The 19,304-nt window shown below is 40.3% G+C and overlaps 1 protein-coding gene across 5 annotated transcripts in view; it reads left to right on the top strand.

Annotated features, from left to right (window-relative positions):
• DLGAP2 (DLG associated protein 2) overlaps positions 1 to 19,304 on the top strand; it is a 474,554-nt gene that overhangs the window by 23,563 nt on the left and 431,687 nt on the right. Inside the window, exons 1-2 of one of the 5 annotated variants that reach the window (XM_032184993.1) lie at positions 14,579 to 14,622; positions 15,664 to 15,773. The exons of the other annotated variants lie outside the window; for them this stretch is intronic. Of the exons in view, the coding sequence (XP_032040884.1) occupies positions 15,759 to 15,773 (15 nt within the window). The 5' untranslated portion in view covers positions 14,579 to 14,622; positions 15,664 to 15,758. Of the gene's footprint in view, positions 1 to 14,578; positions 14,623 to 15,663; positions 15,774 to 19,304 lie in introns of those variants that run through there. 5 annotated transcript variants of the gene reach the window in all.

The following is a 19,304-nucleotide window of genomic DNA, read 5'->3' as shown; positions in this document are numbered from 1 at the left end:
GAGCTTTTCAGTTTGTTTTATTGGAGAATAGAATTCATTTGATTTCCCTGGTAAATTTTAGAGACTGAAGTAATGTCTTTTTTGTTGCTGTTGTGTGTTATTTTTTTATTTTTTATTTTTCCTCTTCCTTGAGTAACATGGAAATATTTCGTTGCTTATGGTTTCAGCCCCTCATGTACTTTGCAGTTAGGGCTTGGTGAATCTCTTCTGAGCAATTCTGTATGTGGCCTAGAGGTTGGATGTTCTTGTGTTGTTTCATTTATCTTGTTCTCTGAAGTAATTTAATGTCCTCTTGGGTGTATACTTAGTGAAGTATGGCAGTTATTATCCTTAGCAACAACAGAGTTTCCTTAATCATTAACATAGCTTTCTGCAGAGTGACAATTATTTTGTACACTTAATAAATGAAATGGGAGTCCTCCCGATCATCAGTCAGTCACTGTGTAATTTCAGTTTGCATCCTAATACATATTCAGAAGTGCCCAAATAAAGGTATTTCATGTTCTCTGACTTTACAACTCTCAGGTTCCTGACTTTACAACTTTACAACAAATATTTTATTTTACTTGTCTAGATCCTTCTGTAACTAAATAAATGTTAATATTTTTAATGAATTGTGCATCAGTAGCATACACATTAGCTACCATACTCTCTGTCACTCATGCTTAAGAATTAAATTGATCCAATAGAAGCAGAAGGCATTTATTTTAGTTAGACCAGTCATGGGGAGAAGATGGGTAATAATTGGGAATGGTGGGAAATGCATCCAGCAGTATGCACAGGTATTTGGATGATTTTGAGAGACACGGTAGCTACATGGCATAGTTTTGTTGCATTTCTCTTATTTTATTTGCATTGCAGTAGAGCATATGTCTAAAGGTCCCAACTGCATTCGCTTCTTAAAATCTGCATGAGTAACACTGTCTAAAGCACAAGTGGTGAGAAAGCAAACACGCTCACAGAGAAAGGTAGTGTCTTGTTTAAGGCTGCAAAACAACAAGTGCCTTTTCCACAAAATGACACTATGCCAGATAAGACTGGCATGAGAAAAAAGAAATAAAGGATGCATCAGACACATTTGATGATTTTCTTTCCTTCCCTCCCCCCCCCCCCCTTTTTTTTTTTCTTTTGACCTGACGTGGCTGCTTCATTTTGTAATGGTGAGATACTGGAATGGGCCTGCCCCAAAAGCAAGAATTTCATTAAAAATTACCCTGTTAGGGATTCAGTATCTAGGACTGAAAAGAATCATGTGGACCACTGAGATAATATCATCATATACCTCAATGAGACTGATTTAAGTTCCTTGCCTTGCCTTGCCTTGCCTTTCCTTTCCTCCTCTTTTTCATATTTCAGAATGCTGTTCTAGATGCTTTCTATTTTAAGTGTTTAAAACAAACTAAATTTATTCATACCCATATCAGACAGCATTCACCTTTCCATTTCCTTTGAACTGAATACTGTCAGGATGCTTCAGGTGTTTCTCTATAAAGTGAAAGGGCAGCATTCAATTCTTACTGCCAATAGAATTAGTGGCTTAATTAATTTGCCTTTTCCACATCACTGGTCAGTGCTCAAGATACGGGACTATTAGCTGTTTTTCCCAGTATCACTAAAATAACTCTTAAAAAGTGTTTTCAAGAGCCAAATATTGTTCTGAGTGAAATATATATGTTATGAAATTCTTCCTAACCTATATTAATTTTAAAGCACCGTTTGCATAGTAGAAGTGAAATAGTGAGTAATAGCACTGACAGCAGTGCCCTGTGGTATCTGGGGCATGGAAGAGAAATGTCTGTGCTCTGTGATCCTCTCCAAATATATATATATATATATATATATATATATATATATATATTTTTTTTCCCCAAGGCAAGGCAAAAAGCACCCCCTTGATTTATGTACCTGCTAAATTTTGAAGTCTGAGAAAATTGTGGAGAGAACATTTCAAAGGAAATGGCAAATATTTTGTAGTGGAAATTAATATGTAATTGATTTCTAAGGGTTACTGCTTCTTCCCTGTATCTCAGAGTCTACAGAAAGATAGTACCCAATACTGCCAATAATTGTGTTTGTGGAATTACCCACTTAAATTAATTGAATTAACTCTAGTGGTTTAAGTTACTTTTATGTTTGCAGCTTGTATTGGGTTTATGTGGCAATGGTTTGGTAGCGGGACAGCTGCAGGGGTGGCTTCTGAGCAGAGCCCAGCAGCTGCCCCATGTCAGATGAGAGCCAGCTCCAACCAGCTTCAAAAGGGACCCACTGCTGGACAGAGCTGAGCCAGGGAGCGATGTGGGGTGGGCCTCTGGGAGAGCAGATTGAAGGAAGGGAAAAAAAACAAAAAAAAACAAAGAAAAAAAAAAACTGCTGCGCAATTGCAGCTGGGAGAGAGGACAGAGAAATGTGAGAGAAGCAGCCCTGCAGACCCCAGGGTCAGTGCAGAAGGGCAGGAGGTGCTCCAGGCACGCAGCAGCAGTTCCCCCGTGGCCTGTGCAGAGGCCCCTGGTGGAGCAGGCTGTCCCCCTGCAGCCCATGGGTCCCACATGGAGCAGATCTCCACATTGTAGCCCATGGAGGAGCCCCTGGTGGAGCAGGTGGATGTGGCCTGGAGGAGGCTGCAGCCCATGGAGAGTCCCCGCAGGAGCAGTCCCCGGGCCGGAGCTGCAGCCCGTGGAGAGGAGCCCACATAGGAGCAGGGGGCTGGGGGGAGCTGCCGCCTGTGGGGGACCTGTGCTGGAACAGATTGCTTCTGGGGGATGGACCCCGTGGTACGGAGCCATGTGGGAGCAGCTTTTCAAGAGCTGCTGCCTGTGGGCAGCCCCCACAGGATGAGTTTGGGAAGGATGGCATCCCGTGGGAGGGACGCCACGTGGAGCAGGGGCAGGGAGTGACTGAGAAGGAGCGTGGAGATGAAGCATCAGAGACGGACCGCAGCCCCTATTCCTTGTTCCCCTGTGCTGCTTGTGGGGAGGAGGTGGAAGAGGGTGGAATAGGGGAAAGGTTTGCTTTTAGTTCTCACTGCTGTAGTCTGCTAGTGATAGGCAATAAATTACATTAATCTCCCAGTGCTGAGTCTGTTTTGCCTGTGACTGTAATTGGTGAGCAATCTCCCTGTCCTTATCTCAACCCTTGAGCCCTTCTGCACTGTATTTTCTCCCCTTTACTTTGAGTGGGGGGAGTGAGAGAGCAGTTGTGGTGGAGTTTAGCTGCCCAGCAAGGTGAAACCACCACACAGGTTCCTAAGCACAGACTAAATGCTGCTTCAGCTTCCTCAATTTCACACTGTACCTTTATTTCTTAGCTCCCTTCAGGCCTTTCTTGCGTCAGATTTCCTCTCCTGGACCTCATGAATTATACCTTAGAGTCCTCTGTCACTTCTTATATTTTCAAGCAGTTCTGCTGATATCTTGACAAGTCTAATTGACACTCAATTCTCTTGGGCAGGATGCAGCACTGAGGAAACCCTATTCCTCATATCCAGCGTAGTGTCATGGGAACTTCCAGTGTTTCCATCATCACTTGGCTTTCCCTTTTCTCCCTTTGTAGAAATATCCTATCCCATCTATAAATTCTCCATATCAAATGGTGTTTCTGCTGCATATTACACTGCATGAAGTGTGCAGGTGGCCTGCTCACCCTGCTTGAGGCACTGCTGTGAGGCAGGTGTAGTGGCCAGTTACACTAGGATGTGGTCTAGAAAGAAGATGACACTGTGGGGTGTAGAGTATAGCTTTATTGACTCAGATTTCAAGGCTAACAGTACTACTGTGAATATCTGAACTTGTTGCCTGGATGTTGCTTGTCAGGGACCAATGGTCCTCAACACATGCTCCTCCCAAGACTGCTTCTTATTGCTCATGGAGACTTGAAACTATAAAGCCTGAAACAGGCTGACAGGGGAGATTATGACATTTACCAGAGCTGATTACCAGGCTATGATTGTTACCCATTGGTCAGCAAAGAGTGGGAGGTTCCTCCCCTTAAATTGCATCCAAGATTTCCTGCCTCAAGTCATCAACTTCTTGAAAAAAAAAAAAAAAGAAAGAAAAAGAAAATAAAAGAAATTACTGTTCTAGAAATTTCTGTTCTACAGAATAAGAGAGAAAAGGAACAGAGAAGACAGAGATGAAATGAGAGAAAATAGAGAAGGGAATTAAAGTAAGTGATTTCTTTTTCCAAACAGAAGAAATTAAAGCAGACAGTAGCAATGAAGTAGCAATAGAGGGAAGACAATACTGTTTTGGGGCAGAATAGTCAGATGAATTTCCAGTTCTGAGCTTACCACGTGACTCATACTGGTGAACTGGGTTTAATAACTCACCAGTCAGCACTTTTCCTTCACCTGTCCTACATGCCCCTTTCCTTTTAATACATAAGCTGTAATTACAGGCAATGCAACAAGTACAGCTGTGTTCTGCTTATCTCTTCTATACATTAACAGACATTAAGTGGTACTAGAGGACAGCTCATGAATTTCCCACTGCTTTTAGCATGTCCTTGTACCATAGCCTAAGAAAAGAGAGGAGAGAGGAGTTTTACAGCACACTTTGAAGGTTAACAGACCTGAGCATTCGGAAACCCTGGGGGTAAATGAATCCCAAACTGAGACCCCATCACAAAAAAAATCTTTCTCATTTATACCATAAAAATACAGTTGAACATCCCTGTGGATCTTGGCTGCAGTATGATTTCCCAGGGACAGAAGCAATTTCTCAAGTAATATGGTCCCAAATCACACAAGGCATTGTAGGTCGCAGCCAACATTTGGCTCCCACCTTGAAACATATTGTATTTTCATTATAGTATATAAGAGACTCAGGCACTTCCTTTCCTTTTATCAGAAGTTTCAAATTTAGGCCACAAGACTCTTGCTATAAACTCCTGAATGTGCCTATTTGCTTGTGACAGGAGGTGCTTGTGTAAGACTTGCTTCTGCTGGGGAAGCAGTAAAGCAGGGTATTGAGATGGCATAAAGCATTGCCAGGTATTCATCAGCCTTTTTATTCTGGGCTGCCATTTCATGCGATGATTTATAATCCCACTTCTAAATTCCCTCCTCTGCCTTTCCTGTTTTACCACACTGCCTTGGCTCTGGGTTTTAGAGGGGGACAGCTGTTGAGCCTCTGCTGCTGTAGGGCTGTTTGGTCAGGCAAAGGTGATCTCAGTTTAATTCAGTACCCTCAGCTCTGTGACCAAGATAATGAATAGTGTGTTTTCTGTGGAATTCAAAGTCTCAAGTGTAGCGTATATTGGACACAAGCTAAGTTCCTCTGACGTCAGTGCAGTCTTCCACTGATTAGGATGGCCTTTGGATGTGGCCCAGAGCTATCAACTAAAATGGATGTAGCTGTGTTTTAATAAGCAGATGATTACAGGTAAGTATTTGCAATTAAATGAAAACTAAATAGGCTAAATTATTCTCAGGGGTAATTCTGTTGTTTTCAATGGAGTTATACCAATAACTGATTTGACCCAATATTTTGTTTATAGCAGGGCTCATGAAGTGCTAATTATATTGGTCACATTAGTGAAAAACAAACAGACCTCGGCTTTGTTTGTATGGTCAAACAATGTAATTATGAATGCTGGAACTGACAGCTAAGCTTAATATGGAATACTGAGCACTAACTAAAAATGCATGTGAAACACTTTGTTGGGAGTACATACTGTACGGAAACTGGAACATATTTTTGGACAGCATCCCTGGCTTTGCAAATCAGATGCTAAGATTCAGCAAAGATGAGTCTTGAAGGTAAGGAACACTCCAGCAGAAAAAAAAAAAAAGTAATACAAGTGTTAGTCATGGATGACATTGCACTGTGAATGAAGGTTCAGCTGAAATAATTAAAGATTAACAAAGATATTTAAGCCATCTCTAACTCAGAATATTGAAACAATTTACTTGTTATTTAATTTACTGTACGAGTGACGTGAATCTGAGCAAAATTGCCCATGGTAAATGTGGAGGTGCAACTGTAATTTTGTTTGTATTAGCCAAGTTGGCCAAAGCAAAATCCTGACAGTCCTAACAGAAATCTATAGAAGAGGAGATCCCATTTAGCAATATCTTATATAACCAAACCATATTATCTTAGTTCATATCTCCTTTAAATCTGTTTTGTCGAGACTCACTGGAGAGCTTGGTGTATAATGCACTACATGTACTATCATTACACAATAAATTAACACAATATTTTAAGATAAATCACTATTTGCGTTTCAAAGGAATTCTCTTAATAGGGCAAAACATTTTTCAAGCTGCCAGTGCTTGAATGCAGGTTTACATTTAGGTCATTAAGAAGTTATTAGAAAATACTGAGAAGATAGTAATAGTTAGCTACATGAAGATCTAGATGAGAAATGTGAAGTGGAACACCAAAACTGAAAATTTTTACTCTTTCAATTCTTCTGTTCTTATGAAAATGAGAAAAATAGGATTTACTGGGAGCAGAAGTGCTACACCATCTTTTGCCATCTAACTGAATAATTGTGTTTATTGCTGATGCAGGGCTCTGCTTTACAAAAACCTACCACACTCACCAGAATTGCTATCGGAGATGAATTATGGGACTGCTGTTCTGGCTAATGTCCATTAAATGGGGGCAATGACACATTTCTCTGTATAGATTCCAATACACCCCTCCTAGGTAAGCAGCTATTATATTCACCCACCAACCCTCCTACTCTCTTATAATACACCTTTAGCTCACTGTCAAAAATACCTCTGGAGTTCAAGTGATTTATTTTTGCTCAGAAGGCTTTCAGAAACAATCGGGAGTTCTTTGTTTTTATTACACCATTTTTCTCAGTAACCAGTGGGGAAAAGATTAAAATATTAATCTGTGCCTCTTATATGAACAATTTATAGTTTTTAGAACATCTCTTTCCATAAAGGAGTATTATCTTTATTATTATTATTATACCAATGGAGAGTATTTCAAGGTGTATTACCATACCAGAAAATGGTTGGCCATGTCTTTAAGATGTAGGCAATCGTATATAGTGTATAGACAGAGGACTAGAAGAATGAGATGGGTTTGTACAGTTCTAAGAAGTTTCTGGCCATAAGTCCTTGCTTGAGACCGTTGACACAGTTATGGAATTAATAGTATCTCTGTCCCATTTCTGGTCCCTCTGGAGCCAGTCCTACTGGTGTCGGGTCTTATGCCTGTTCTGTGTCAGGATGTAAGCTCAGCCTTTAACCTACATTGCTACCAGAATCTAGGTGCTGTTCCAGCTCTGCTGTTATTCAAGTCTGCTTGAATGCTCCTGCTTCTTAATCTTGCTACTCCCCAGCTACTATGTAGGAAGCATTTAGCCAGAGAGACAAAACATTAGAGGAAAGTACTTGAAAGCCGTAGTCAATTTGTATGTTTATCTGGTTGTATGCTATTTTATCCAGACACATTAGAGTGACTTCTCTTTTCAAGGGAGGAAGCCAACTCATGTTAATTTAAGAAGGTTAGTTATTTTTAATGTAGCAGTTCCTAACATTTCTGGGCAGTTCTCAGTGATTTTGCATCCTCCTCTCCCCTTAGTACCGTGTCTGCTCCTTCCCACTAGTCACAGGTCCCCTTGGAGCCAATCCAAGCGGAGTTTGGGTTAGCACCACTCCCAGCCCCACATCTTCCCTTGCAGCTCTCCTACCCTTCCCAGACCTCTGTTGTGGAACTGAGGCTGGGAAGCTCCCCATCCCACAGCCACCCCCTGCCACACCTTGTGGTGCTGCCTGATGGTCAGATGGACACCTCTTGTGTTCCTCAAGTGCCACCACTTACGCAGTTTGTGCCCATTGCCTTTGTCCTGGCACTGGGCACCACTGAAAGGAGCCTGGTTCCACCTCTCTTCAGGTATTGATGAGCCCTGAGCCTCCTCTTCTCCAGGGTGAACAGTCCCTGCTCTCAGCCTTTCCTCATAGGAGAGTGTTTAGTGTTTTCATCGTCTTCATGGCTCTTTATTGGACCCTCTCCAGTAGCTCCATGTATCTCATACTGCGAGGCCCAGAACTGGACACAGTATAGATGTGCAGCCTCACCACTGCTGAGTGGAGGGGAAATTTTGCATCAAACTTCCTTGTTTCTTAGCTGGCTGCTTAGTCGGATAGTGCACCACTGACATGGTTGTTCAATCATTGGCCTGTTAGGCCCATTTAACATTAGAGGCATTTGGTTGCTGCTTTGTGTCTGGGACTATTAGTTGGAAGTGTTTATTACTCTCTGATGTTCTAACTCATCAACTTACAGCTACGTTTTGGGCAGGGGTCAACATCCACTGTGCTAGCAGGTGACTGTTAATACAGAACTGATTCAGTCTGTTTGGTTAGGAAATTTTAATGTTATTTCATTATTAAAATCATTTGTTCCATAGAAAGGTGACAGCTAGTCATCACACTTCTTGAAAAGTCATTTTCCAATTATTTTGATTCATAAATTGGTAGATTTTTAAATTTCACTATGGACTGCTGTTTCATTCCTCCAGCCCAGAGAGGGTCATTGCAGTATTTTAATGTTTCCTTAATAGTTTTCCTAGGCTGTATCTTTAAGACAAGAGGAAACAAAGCTTTCCCCTAACTGAAGCAACTGGCAGGGCCCCTCCATCTCTCAGTTTTCACTTCAGTAAGGTACATGAGGACAAGCTTCAACCAGTCTAAGCAATAATGCGATTTCCAAGTGATCTTGCACTCTGGTGCATTGCTTAAAATTCCTTTCAGCAATGATATTAATGTCTCAGGGGTGCCATCTCATTGCAAAAGTGCTGGTAGAAGGATAATGCTTCTTGGTGTTTTGTTCTCTCTTCTTTGTTCCTTGCGGCTCCTGTTAGTTTGTGGAAATTAATAGGCTAGAATGGAAAGTGTTGCTCTTTATTCTCCCTGTTCAGAGAAATTCATGTCCTTTCTTTCCCAAATCATTTTGAAGAAGGAGGAAGGGAAGAAAAAATCTCCATACTTTGGTGGGCTGGCTGGATTCAAATACCAGCCACTGTTGCCCTTTCATTGGTGTTCAGCAGTCTTTGTGAGATTGTTTTGGAAGCCTCTCCAGCACATGAATTTGCAATCTGCTGATACATATGCCACAGAGTTGAAAGTGTTTTTCATTCGTGAGGAACCTCTCAGAGCATCGTTAGGTTTCCTGCACTGTATCAGGCCTCTGCCAGCGTTACCCCTACATTTCATCAGTCTTTGGTAGCCGAGGTGAGTCATTGCTGCTGCTCTATAACAAACTCATTCTGCAGATGAACTTGCTGTATCTATAACATAAAACATTTTACTACTTTCATAATTACAGCATCAAACAATTATTGTATAAAAGCTTGCTATTACATCGAAACTAGATTCAAATGTACATAAAAGGTTATACTACTAATATACTCACATTTCAGTGTCAATAAAATGTTGCCTTAAATGAAGCATTTCCAAATCATACCAAGGGCATGGTCTCCTTGGAGTCTGGAGATAAAGATGTGCTTATAAAAAAACACCACAGTGTGTTTAAGAGTTCTACAACTTCTAAAAGTTGGTTTCTTTTAAGATGAAGATAAGATGATGTAAAGAATTTTATTTTTCAAAGTTTATATTTTGAAAACACCTTCCTTGCCTTCACTTCTCTTTATTAAAAATGGAGAGCATCTTTGTATTATTTTACAGAGTATTAAAATAAAATGTTGGGGTGGAGACCATACCCATTGCAGTCTGAAATCTGCACAAGAAAATGTCTCTCTTTTTGTCTCTCTTTCTCTATTTTTAGAAGTCTTACATTCACATGCTCTCCTGAATAAATTGTCCACAGATATCACTTAGCAATTATACCATATTAATAATACATAATTAAAGGTTTTCATGAAGTGTTCTACCTATGCCTAAAATAACACCAGCTAATCCTTACAAACAATTATCAAATAAGTAAACAAAGCAGGCATTTTAAAGTTTTGTTCCAGACCTGAGACACCCGTACAGAGACAATAGGTACAGATCTATAGCTACAAGGGTGAGTGTCTTCCTTGATGCATGGGGATCTCCCACAATGAAAGAAAAGAGTTGTCGTAATTATCTTGAAAATTTGTGTAATCTATTTGTGTATAAAATATATTTGTGTACATATTACATGAATATTCAAAAGAATTACCTGTATAATTTGAATAATAAGGAAATAAGCAAGGAAAGCCTAAGCTTGTAAATTCTTACATTCTTCACATATGGTCACCCAACTTATTCATCTGCAGCAGTGCTGCAAGCTCAAGGGATCTCACTTGTGAACAATAAAAAATGTGCCTTAAAGTTTCCAAGGTACTTACTAGGTCTTTTTCTAAGTTGTTCATCAATAAATCCATTGAAGTGCAAGATGGCTACTTGAGCAAATGAGAAGGTAATAACTCAGTTTCACTGTGCTCCAAAGAAAATGATTTTTTTTTTTCCAACAATTAGCAGTTTATAGCTGATTTGTTTCTCACTCCAGCATGCTCCTCTCGAGTTTGGATAACTTTTGATACCTGATTCTTCCTTAGCCTGCAGTGGATCCACACATGGGTAAATAGACAGTCAAACTACTCTGTGAAAAGAACTGAAAAACACCTTCTGTCTTCCATATTAGCAGTGGGGGCATATATTTCCTGTGTTGATGTTACCACAAGTTATATTGAGTGGAAGGAGAAAGCTTTAGTTCACAAGTTTAACATTACCATTGCCTGTTTATGCTTGTGCCTCCTGCTACGTATTATCCAAATAACCCTTCTTTTGTAATTTTGCTGTTGCTTGGGATAAAGTCTAAAATAATGCCCAAATGCAGAATCTACTTTGAAAACTAGTCCCCAGACTGCAATGTAAAGAGTGAGCTTAAAAATGTCATTTACACAAAATCTGGTAGTTGCACAACCCCATCTGATGATGAGATGCTTTCCATTCCATTTACCTCCTGTATTTCCTACTTTAAAATTCCCCAAGTTTTGTGTTAGTTCAAAGACTAGTAAACAATTGGGTAGAGCATTAGTTTCGAGTAAAAGGAAAACATTGAGCTGATGCATGCTTCACTGTCCCATTCTTAGATGCACATATCCTGTAGTCTTCATACTTCAAAGGATACTTTAGACAAATGGCCCTCTGAAATTGCATCTATATTCTCCTGAACCATCGGGGGTATAGGATCAGGCAAAGAATATACCCAGGACTGAATGAATCATAGGCTCATTTCATATAATGACTGTTTGGAGGAGTTGAGGATTGGCAATTTGGAGGAATACTCATTTAAGAACGTTGAGGATTAAGAACTGACTGTGCATATGCATATGAGAAAAAATTCCTAATAATCCTGATGGATTTTCCTAATACATGACCCAAGTATTAGTAAGTTTATAGTTAAGATAAATTTGGCCAGACTCTTCTTTGCACAAAGACACAGCATGCTGTTCAGATGACTTAGAGTAGCGCACTCACTTCTAGGCACCTTTGCCAACGAAGCACTTTGAGAGATCTCAGGAATGCCACTGTGAAAGATGTGTGCACTCATCCCCAGCGCTGCAGTTCCTTATTTCTGGTCCTATCTCCTGAGAACAGAGTCCTCAGTCCTGAGATGAAGCCCACAGAAACTTTATATGGTACCTGGGGAGAGAAGAGCATTTCAGGACTGGATGTGAAGTGGCTAGCATGTCGAACAAGACAGCTCTTCATGTAGCTCAGTGTGAAGTCTTCTCGAAGTAGCCAGAAGGGATGCTTGGTGTCCTAAATAGATGTGACCTAAATTTTAGACTTTTGCAAGATTTAGGTGCGTATGGCGGGGACCTTCCTCTACTCAGGCTCTGAAAATATTAACTTCCCTTAAGCACATACGATGGCAACCTTTCTCCCTTTAAAAAATAAATACATTATTTTGAGGTTTTGTTTTGAAACAAAGTCAACACCCTGCTGTGGTTTTGGTCCTGTTCTGAATCCTGGGGTATTCACAGGAGGCATCTTTTTGCCATGCCTGGGAGAAATGGCCTCTCACCTCCAAGTAGGATGCTTGAACCTATGGGAGCATTCTCTGGACCTCTTGTGAACATTGCATCTGTTTGCTTGGAAGCATACTTCCTCTCACTGGTCTAGTGTAGGTGAGAATAAGGGCTTGTAATGCTAGAAAGTCTTCTTACGTAGTCCTATGGTACTGGAAAGTCCTTATTCCAAAGGGAGCCTTTGGAATATTTTGGTGAATGTACTGCAGTTTATGTATGGTGAATTTATCAACAAAACTGAAGTGGTCCAAGTAAAACATTAGTTTTAGGAAACATGGACTAGATTTTTAGTGATATTCTCAGCAAGAATGTAAACTGTGATGTATGGTATTTAACATCTATGTTGTATACATCATATAGTATCATGTAAAGTAGCCATTGCACCAGGCAGCAGTGTGCTTCAAAGGCAGCAGAGTTCTAAGATGATAAAAAATTTCTGCTAGCCTTTGCTTAGCTTCAGGAGCAAGTAAATATAACCAAAGAGTCTGCTGATTTTCTGCTTGTTGCCCCTGCACAAGGCGAGGAGCAGACAGAGAAGAAGATGCCAGGAGGGTGATCAGTCTCAACCCCTCTGCACTGAGGGGTGATTTAGAAATATAAATCCAATTTAGATAAACTGATTCCATCAATCCAAACCAATCCAATCCAGTCCCATCCAAATGAATCCAGTCTGTTATTTAAAGACAGCAATTAATGATATAAACAATGATAAACACAAGTAATATTTATACTTTTTAATGGGGAATTACTAGCTTCACTAATATTGCACATCATCCTGTCTCCAAGCATGTCTCCAAAAGTGGGGGAACACAGGTGGAAGAGAAGATTTTTGAGACCTTGTGGGTTCACTCCCCTCCCATGACAGTCATGGGCCTCTGGGTAGCATGGTTAGTTAGTCCTGTTTGTATCATCTTAGTGGAGTTTGGGATAAAATTCTGAGAAAGCCAAATTACCACTTTATTCTGTAATGGTGAAATCTGTTTCCCATGTAAGCCAGCCTGTCTTTTCGCTGTGAACCAACCTACAGTGAAGCAGTGGTGAAATAAGCATTAAGCAAGAATGTAGACCACACTGTACAGATGAAAGAAAACTAGTGGGATGCAAGGATGAATTCTCCAACATCATATCGACTGACTTGGGATGTGCAAATAGTATTTGTGAGACTGAGAGAAGATGAGCTGTAATTCAGTGTTCAGTGCTGACAGGCAAGCCAAACTAACATTTCATTTCTAAAGGCTATGGAAAAAACGATTTTACTGGTTTCTGAGTAGGAATTGTTTAGATTTGATTTGATTTTGCTAAAATAAAAATGCTCCATTTCTACTGTAAATCAAACCAAAGAGCTTAGCTCAGTTTTAAATGCCAGTGTATCTAACAAAATTGTTTATGGCTGTTTCTATGCCGCTGTATGCAGCCTCAGGATGAGATGAAGGCAAATGCAGCTACACATCCACACTGCTTGCCTGCAGGAGCACCCCCTGACAGTAGCCCCGATGCAGCCCTGTATTTTGGGAGGGAACTGAGATGACCCTGCTATTAAAAGGTCACCATGTTCCTCAGGGTGCTTTTACCTTAGGAGTGAATGGTACCAGGTCTTCAGCTGTTGTATTGGTCTTTGGGGTGATGTAGCTGAGAAGGTGGCTCAGTTTTCTTTCTTGCAGGGGTTTATGGGCATCATCCAGGCTCTGTGGGATTACAGGTGTGTAAAACAGCTCTTTTCTTAATGCAGCCTGGTCTACAAAGAATTCAGATGAAGAATTAAATCTTAAAAGAACTCTAGGCGGGAGACAGGTATCCAAATCCAAAGAAAGAGGATGAAGTAACAAGTTTCTGTTAGTAAGGCTCCACCTGCTCCTACATGTAGGAGTGGCCATATTTACAGTGAGAATTCATGGGAATATTTTATGGAGCCCAGATCTTGCCACTACCAAGTCAGATCTCTCTGTTCATCTTTTATGAAAGAAAGGACATCTAAAGTTTATGAAAGAAAAAATATTTCCTAATGTGGATCTAGGGCTAAAGGCTTAGTGCATCAGTCCCCAAAGAGAATGAAATTCCTCCTCATTGTTTTCTGGAAAGTTCTTGAATTCAAGGAAAAAAAAAAAAAAAAAAAAAAAAGTGGTAGTAAAATATACCCATCTCCATAGCCTGCAGTAGGTTGCTTTGGCGTACTGCCCATGGTGGGACACATTGTTAGGTACCTCTGATTTCTTTGGATATGGTATAGGAAGCCTAAACACTGAGTACAATATAAAGGAATATTGAATTTTGGATGCTGTTGACTCGAGATGTCTGGGCAGCCAGTTGGAGTAGAGGTACTGCATTGCTTAGCATAATGGAAGAAAGCCAAAATCTTAATTCCTTGAATACTATACAAATAATGGCATCTGAGGACTTGTCCGTGTCCTTTCGGGTCCAGGTTATTAGCTTTTTCTTCCTGTCTCCTTACTTTTTAGCTCCTTTCACAGACGCTTGGAGAAATAGCTGCCAATATGTCAGTGTCCTAGCCCTCGCATCTGCGACCAGCTCCCAGGGAACCCCCTCAGGGCCACCTCAGTGAAGCTTCAGCTGGGGATAATCAAATTTTGCCATGAAATTCAGCTTCTGTTGTTTCATCAATTAGTGAACCAAGGACAGGGTGTGAGTATATAATGCAATGAGCCTGAACTGTAGCAGATTAGTAAGTTTCTGTTTGTCAGTTGAGTTGCCATGTTGTTCAAAGTGTTGCTTGGATATCCTTAGAGCTTTGAAAGGTATTGCTTGAGCTGCACTGTTATCCAAACACAATCCCTGCTCATGTGTGGGTCAGCTCTTGGGGTACACACAATAGGTCTGATGACTTTCAGATACATCAGATTCAATATATATATTTTTTTCATGTGTGTTTCTGTTTGCAAATTTCTCATCAAAAATGAAACAATCTTCCCCAAAAGTGCACCTTCATGCTTTATCTATCTATCTATCTATCTATCTATCTATCTATCTATTTTTATGCCAATATAAAAATTGTCTGACTGCACTGGTGATTTTATTGATTTGACCCAGGAGGTTCTGGGTATTAGTTAGAATCGTTATTTTAACTCATTTTTGTTAATGACATAACATTTCCTTTTTCCACGTTTTTATCACGTTTCTTGGGTTGAGTAGAGGATGGTTCAATACAGAAATACATTGCATTTTCCATTCACTGGACTTCTATTACCTGTGCTGCAATGCTGATTATCCTAAACAAGCTCAGCTCTTTCTTTGATCTTTTTAAAATATAATGTCCAACATGCTTTGTGAATGAATGATTAGATCATACAGTTCCAGATTTTTGCAGTTTTCCTGTACCTTGCATGAAAAGAGCAAAAGGATTGCTGTAAACCTTTGCAGTATATTACAGCAAAACTGAATACATCAGAAAGGTTTTCCTGTAGTATGATTGTTGCCATGCAGTATGTGTCCCTGTGCTTGCTTGTTTCATGCTACATTGCTGTGCTTAATTGAATTAAAAGCTGCTTGGGACCATGCTTTTGGTTTGCTCTGTGTGCACAGTATGAATTTAACCCCCCCCCCCTTTTTTTTTTTCCTCTTTCTCTCTCTATTTTTTTTTTTTTTTTTTTTTTTTTGGGAGGGGTGGGGTGGAGTCTTCTGCACTTTTTATTGCATTTCCCCATTCCTATTCATTCCTTATCTTAGGATTTCTCATCCTCTGAAGCACCAGAGTAGCTACCACGAGTTCACCTACTGCTGCTACGTGGGAATGCCTGCAGCAGGCACGAGACTCACACATTATGGGGACATCTCAGGTACTGCTTTAAGCTCCTAGGGCAAAAAGCCTTTATTTCTGGCAAAGACAGTGGGCTGAGAATACTGTATGAGTTTTGGGCCTCGGCATGATGGTGGGAACAGCATGGAACACTGACTGCCTCTGGGGTGGTGAGACCAAGAAGAGGTCATTGCTCCTGGGCAATGCTTATCACTCCCTTCGTGGTGACATTCCCCAAATTGCCCCAAACCCTCCTTCCTTGTCTCCCTGCCGCATAGGAACCCGCTGAGCACTTTGTTAAAACCTCCAGCTGAGATGGATTGCAGCAGAGTTCGGTTTGACAGGGCGAGCTTCATGAGGGGCTTCTGGTGGGGCTGTCTGTGGAAGCTGTAGGCCCTGCAGATGGATCAAAGTGGTTGGTGACCACTGGGCACTGACGGTGGCAACCAGAACCGCCCTGGGTGTGCTCTGAGGTGGTGGCAGCCGTGGGTTACTTGTGACACACGGGGAGGACCAGTGGCAGCTTCACAGAAGTGGCAGGTCGTGGCCCGAAGGGGTCTGGCTCATGTCTGCTCACAGCCCATGGCTGCCGGCAGCAGGCCCTGCGCAGTACAGCGCTTTCCAGAAAGCTCTTTGGCTGCTTCAGTGCAATGAAGTTTTTATGGCTAACACTTCAGTATTGCAACAGCTAACAAACAGACCAATTCTGTTAAAAGTGGAGGCAATTAACATTCAGGGGAAAAAATGCCTTGAAGTTGTCAGCTTTCGGGCTAAGAATATTGCAGCAATGCCCTCTAGTGTTGCTTTCCTTAAAGTGTGGCTGCTTCCCAGGCAAGATCCCCTTGTACACAAGGCGGCTTTATCCTTCTCTGCTTGCCCTAGACACACAACACATAAGAAAAAGATCAGATTCAGGGTATTTGACCTTTTCCTAGCAATATGGGAGTATGCGTTAGTTACCTATATTACTTTTAATTGACCGAATAATGTTACGGAATGCTCATAAATTTCTGGTGCGAGGTTTTCTTTCCCCTGAACTTAAAGCTGAAGAAATAAAAACTCGAAGCCCTAAGTACATTCTAGATGCTCATGTGCTGCTGGGATTTGATTTAGCTTTATTACATTGAAAAAATCAATATGTTACTGTAATTCTGAAAATGCTTGAACTAAGTGTAGGCTTTTGTTTTTTTTTTTCCCTGTTAATAATTAATTAAGTCATGGTCGTGTAAGTAGAAGAGTAGGACCTGAAATTGAATTTTGGGTTATGGTTGCTGATGGTAGGGTGGATATATGACCTATAAATAACATCAAGTGAGGCACAATATACATCTAGTAGATTTTATACAGCTGGATAGGTTCCATTTTCTCTGTGTGGTCATAGCTAGCTGGTTAATATTTCTATAGTCTCTATGTACTATCAAAAGTATATCTAAAAATATGGATGAAAGCTTCATCTCGAAACTCTGATCACAGAACAGTTGTTATGCGACATTTACAAAGCCTGTTTAAGCCGTCTGTTTTCTAGGCTTTGACTTCAGTTTCTAATTACACAGTAAAAATATGATGGTGAGAAATGAATAATGAAAGTGAAGAGGTGATGGATACAGTACAAAACACAGTTTAAGTTACTTGTCTCACGTACTTTAAGAATATATTTCAACATGAAAACTGTTTCTGGAGGAATTAAAGTGGCAATGCAGGAATTTCATGGAGAGAACCTTGAGTATGCAAAAGGAAATTAATCCAAACCCATCTTTTTCCAGATACATGCTTCAGATTGTTTGAGTCTTAGTATTTTCTTTATAGTATAGGTTCAATAACTGTAAAATACTGAAGGCTATTAGTTTTAACAGCTCTGTTTGTGGTCAGCTTTGCAATGTAAACTGTTGGCCATTAGTATGGGCGAACTACTTGAGATGTAAATCCATGTCATGATGAGGAGGAAGATATATGTCATCATATAAAAAGTAACCCAGTAAGAAATACATTGTGAATGAATCATAAAGATTGTGACCTTTTCCAAGCCTAGCAATTTAAAAATATTGGGTTGAATATAGGGTAGTTATAATCTTGAAAGCTATCTTCTCTATTCCATTGCCTTCTTTTTTCGTATTTATTTTATAGCCACTCTTGCTGACCTAGATGAAAATCTTAATATTTTCAGTGTTTTTTTTTTTTTTTTTTTTTTTTTTTCCTTAGATGTTTTCCTACGTAACTACCAATGTTACAGGTTCTCTGGAGAAGACCAGTTACAAACATATGATGACCTCTAAAATCATGCTTTTGATACACTATGCATATGTGACAAGCAGTGACAAGCAAAATAAGAAGCCTATGTCTTTGTAAAGGCTCAGGGTCCGGTCTGTGCTCTCTGATGCTGTAAGCTGAGTTTAAATAACTCACAGGTCTCCCACCCTCCCCTTGCTTGTAAACCATTTTGTACCAAAACCAGTGATTCTGAACCTATGTCACTCCAGGTGACTGCATATAATGACAGAGCAAGCTTTGGGGAATCTCTCCTTAAATGTTACTGCCTTTGCTAGTCTATTCCTAAAGAAAAGAAAGGGTAATTTCTCCCATCTGAAATCTTTTTGTTCTCCTTTGGTTGAAGGATGTGGAGGAAGAGAGGTATAAATTACTATGGGAATAATTCCAGTCTCAGAATTAAACAACAAAATAGTGCTGAAAACCAGATATATGTTGTAACATGGTGCTTATTTAGAAAGAAGGGCACCAATAAAACTGGGGGCAGGAAAAGCATGTTATATTTGCTTTAGGTGAGCGTGGTGCTGAAACTTCATATTACAATCAAATGAATTTACTTTGTAAGAGTAATTTTTTTGTTGCAGGGGAAGTGTATGCACATAAAAGATTAATGGGTTTTCTATTTAAATATATAAATTAAAACTGTGTGCAAAGTGCTGTTTGCACATCAATAATTGCCTTGTGCCCAAGTGCCAGCCAGGCTAAACAGCTCACCAAACACCGAAAAGGTACTTGATGGCTTTCTTTATCTGCTCTTACTCATTGGCTACAGCATGTAGTTTTTGCTTTAAAAACGTGTTTTTGCTGCAGGGTAACTCACTGACACAAGCCATCCTGAGATAAAGTCACTGTAGGAAAGCCCTGTGGGCTTTTCTCAGAGGGTAAAACATCTTAAGGATTGGATGATAGCTCTGCCTGTGGTCGACCTGGCCTAGTTTACCTCATGATGCCCCTGAAGAGCTTTTTCTTCAGTGTAGCTTTATGGCTTATTTTTTAGTTACACTCCAAGGTCAAATGATCCATTTTCTTACTGGGGAAGTAAAAGTTTACAGAAATTGTTCTACAAAAGCTGACACCATTGCCATTGAAAGTGGAGCATTAATATGTGCCTCATTTTGTTTAGGCTGCTGAACCGTGACAGTCTAAAATTCAGGCAGAAGCAGCTGATTTCCAGGACTATGGACATGGAAGTTATTTATCCCCATGGTCGATACAAAGCACTTCTTTCCCTCAGGTGTGCATGCTGCAGACTTAAGCTACAGATTTGTTTATGTACTTCTCTTGTTTTCAAATCTGGCTACACATA

Source organism: Aythya fuligula, chromosome 3, assembly GCF_009819795.1.
Source record: "Aythya fuligula isolate bAytFul2 chromosome 3, bAytFul2.pri, whole genome shotgun sequence".
Lineage (NCBI taxonomy): Eukaryota > Metazoa > Chordata > Aves > Anseriformes > Anatidae > Aythya > Aythya fuligula.
This window is presented reverse-complemented; position numbering and strand designations above follow the sequence as displayed.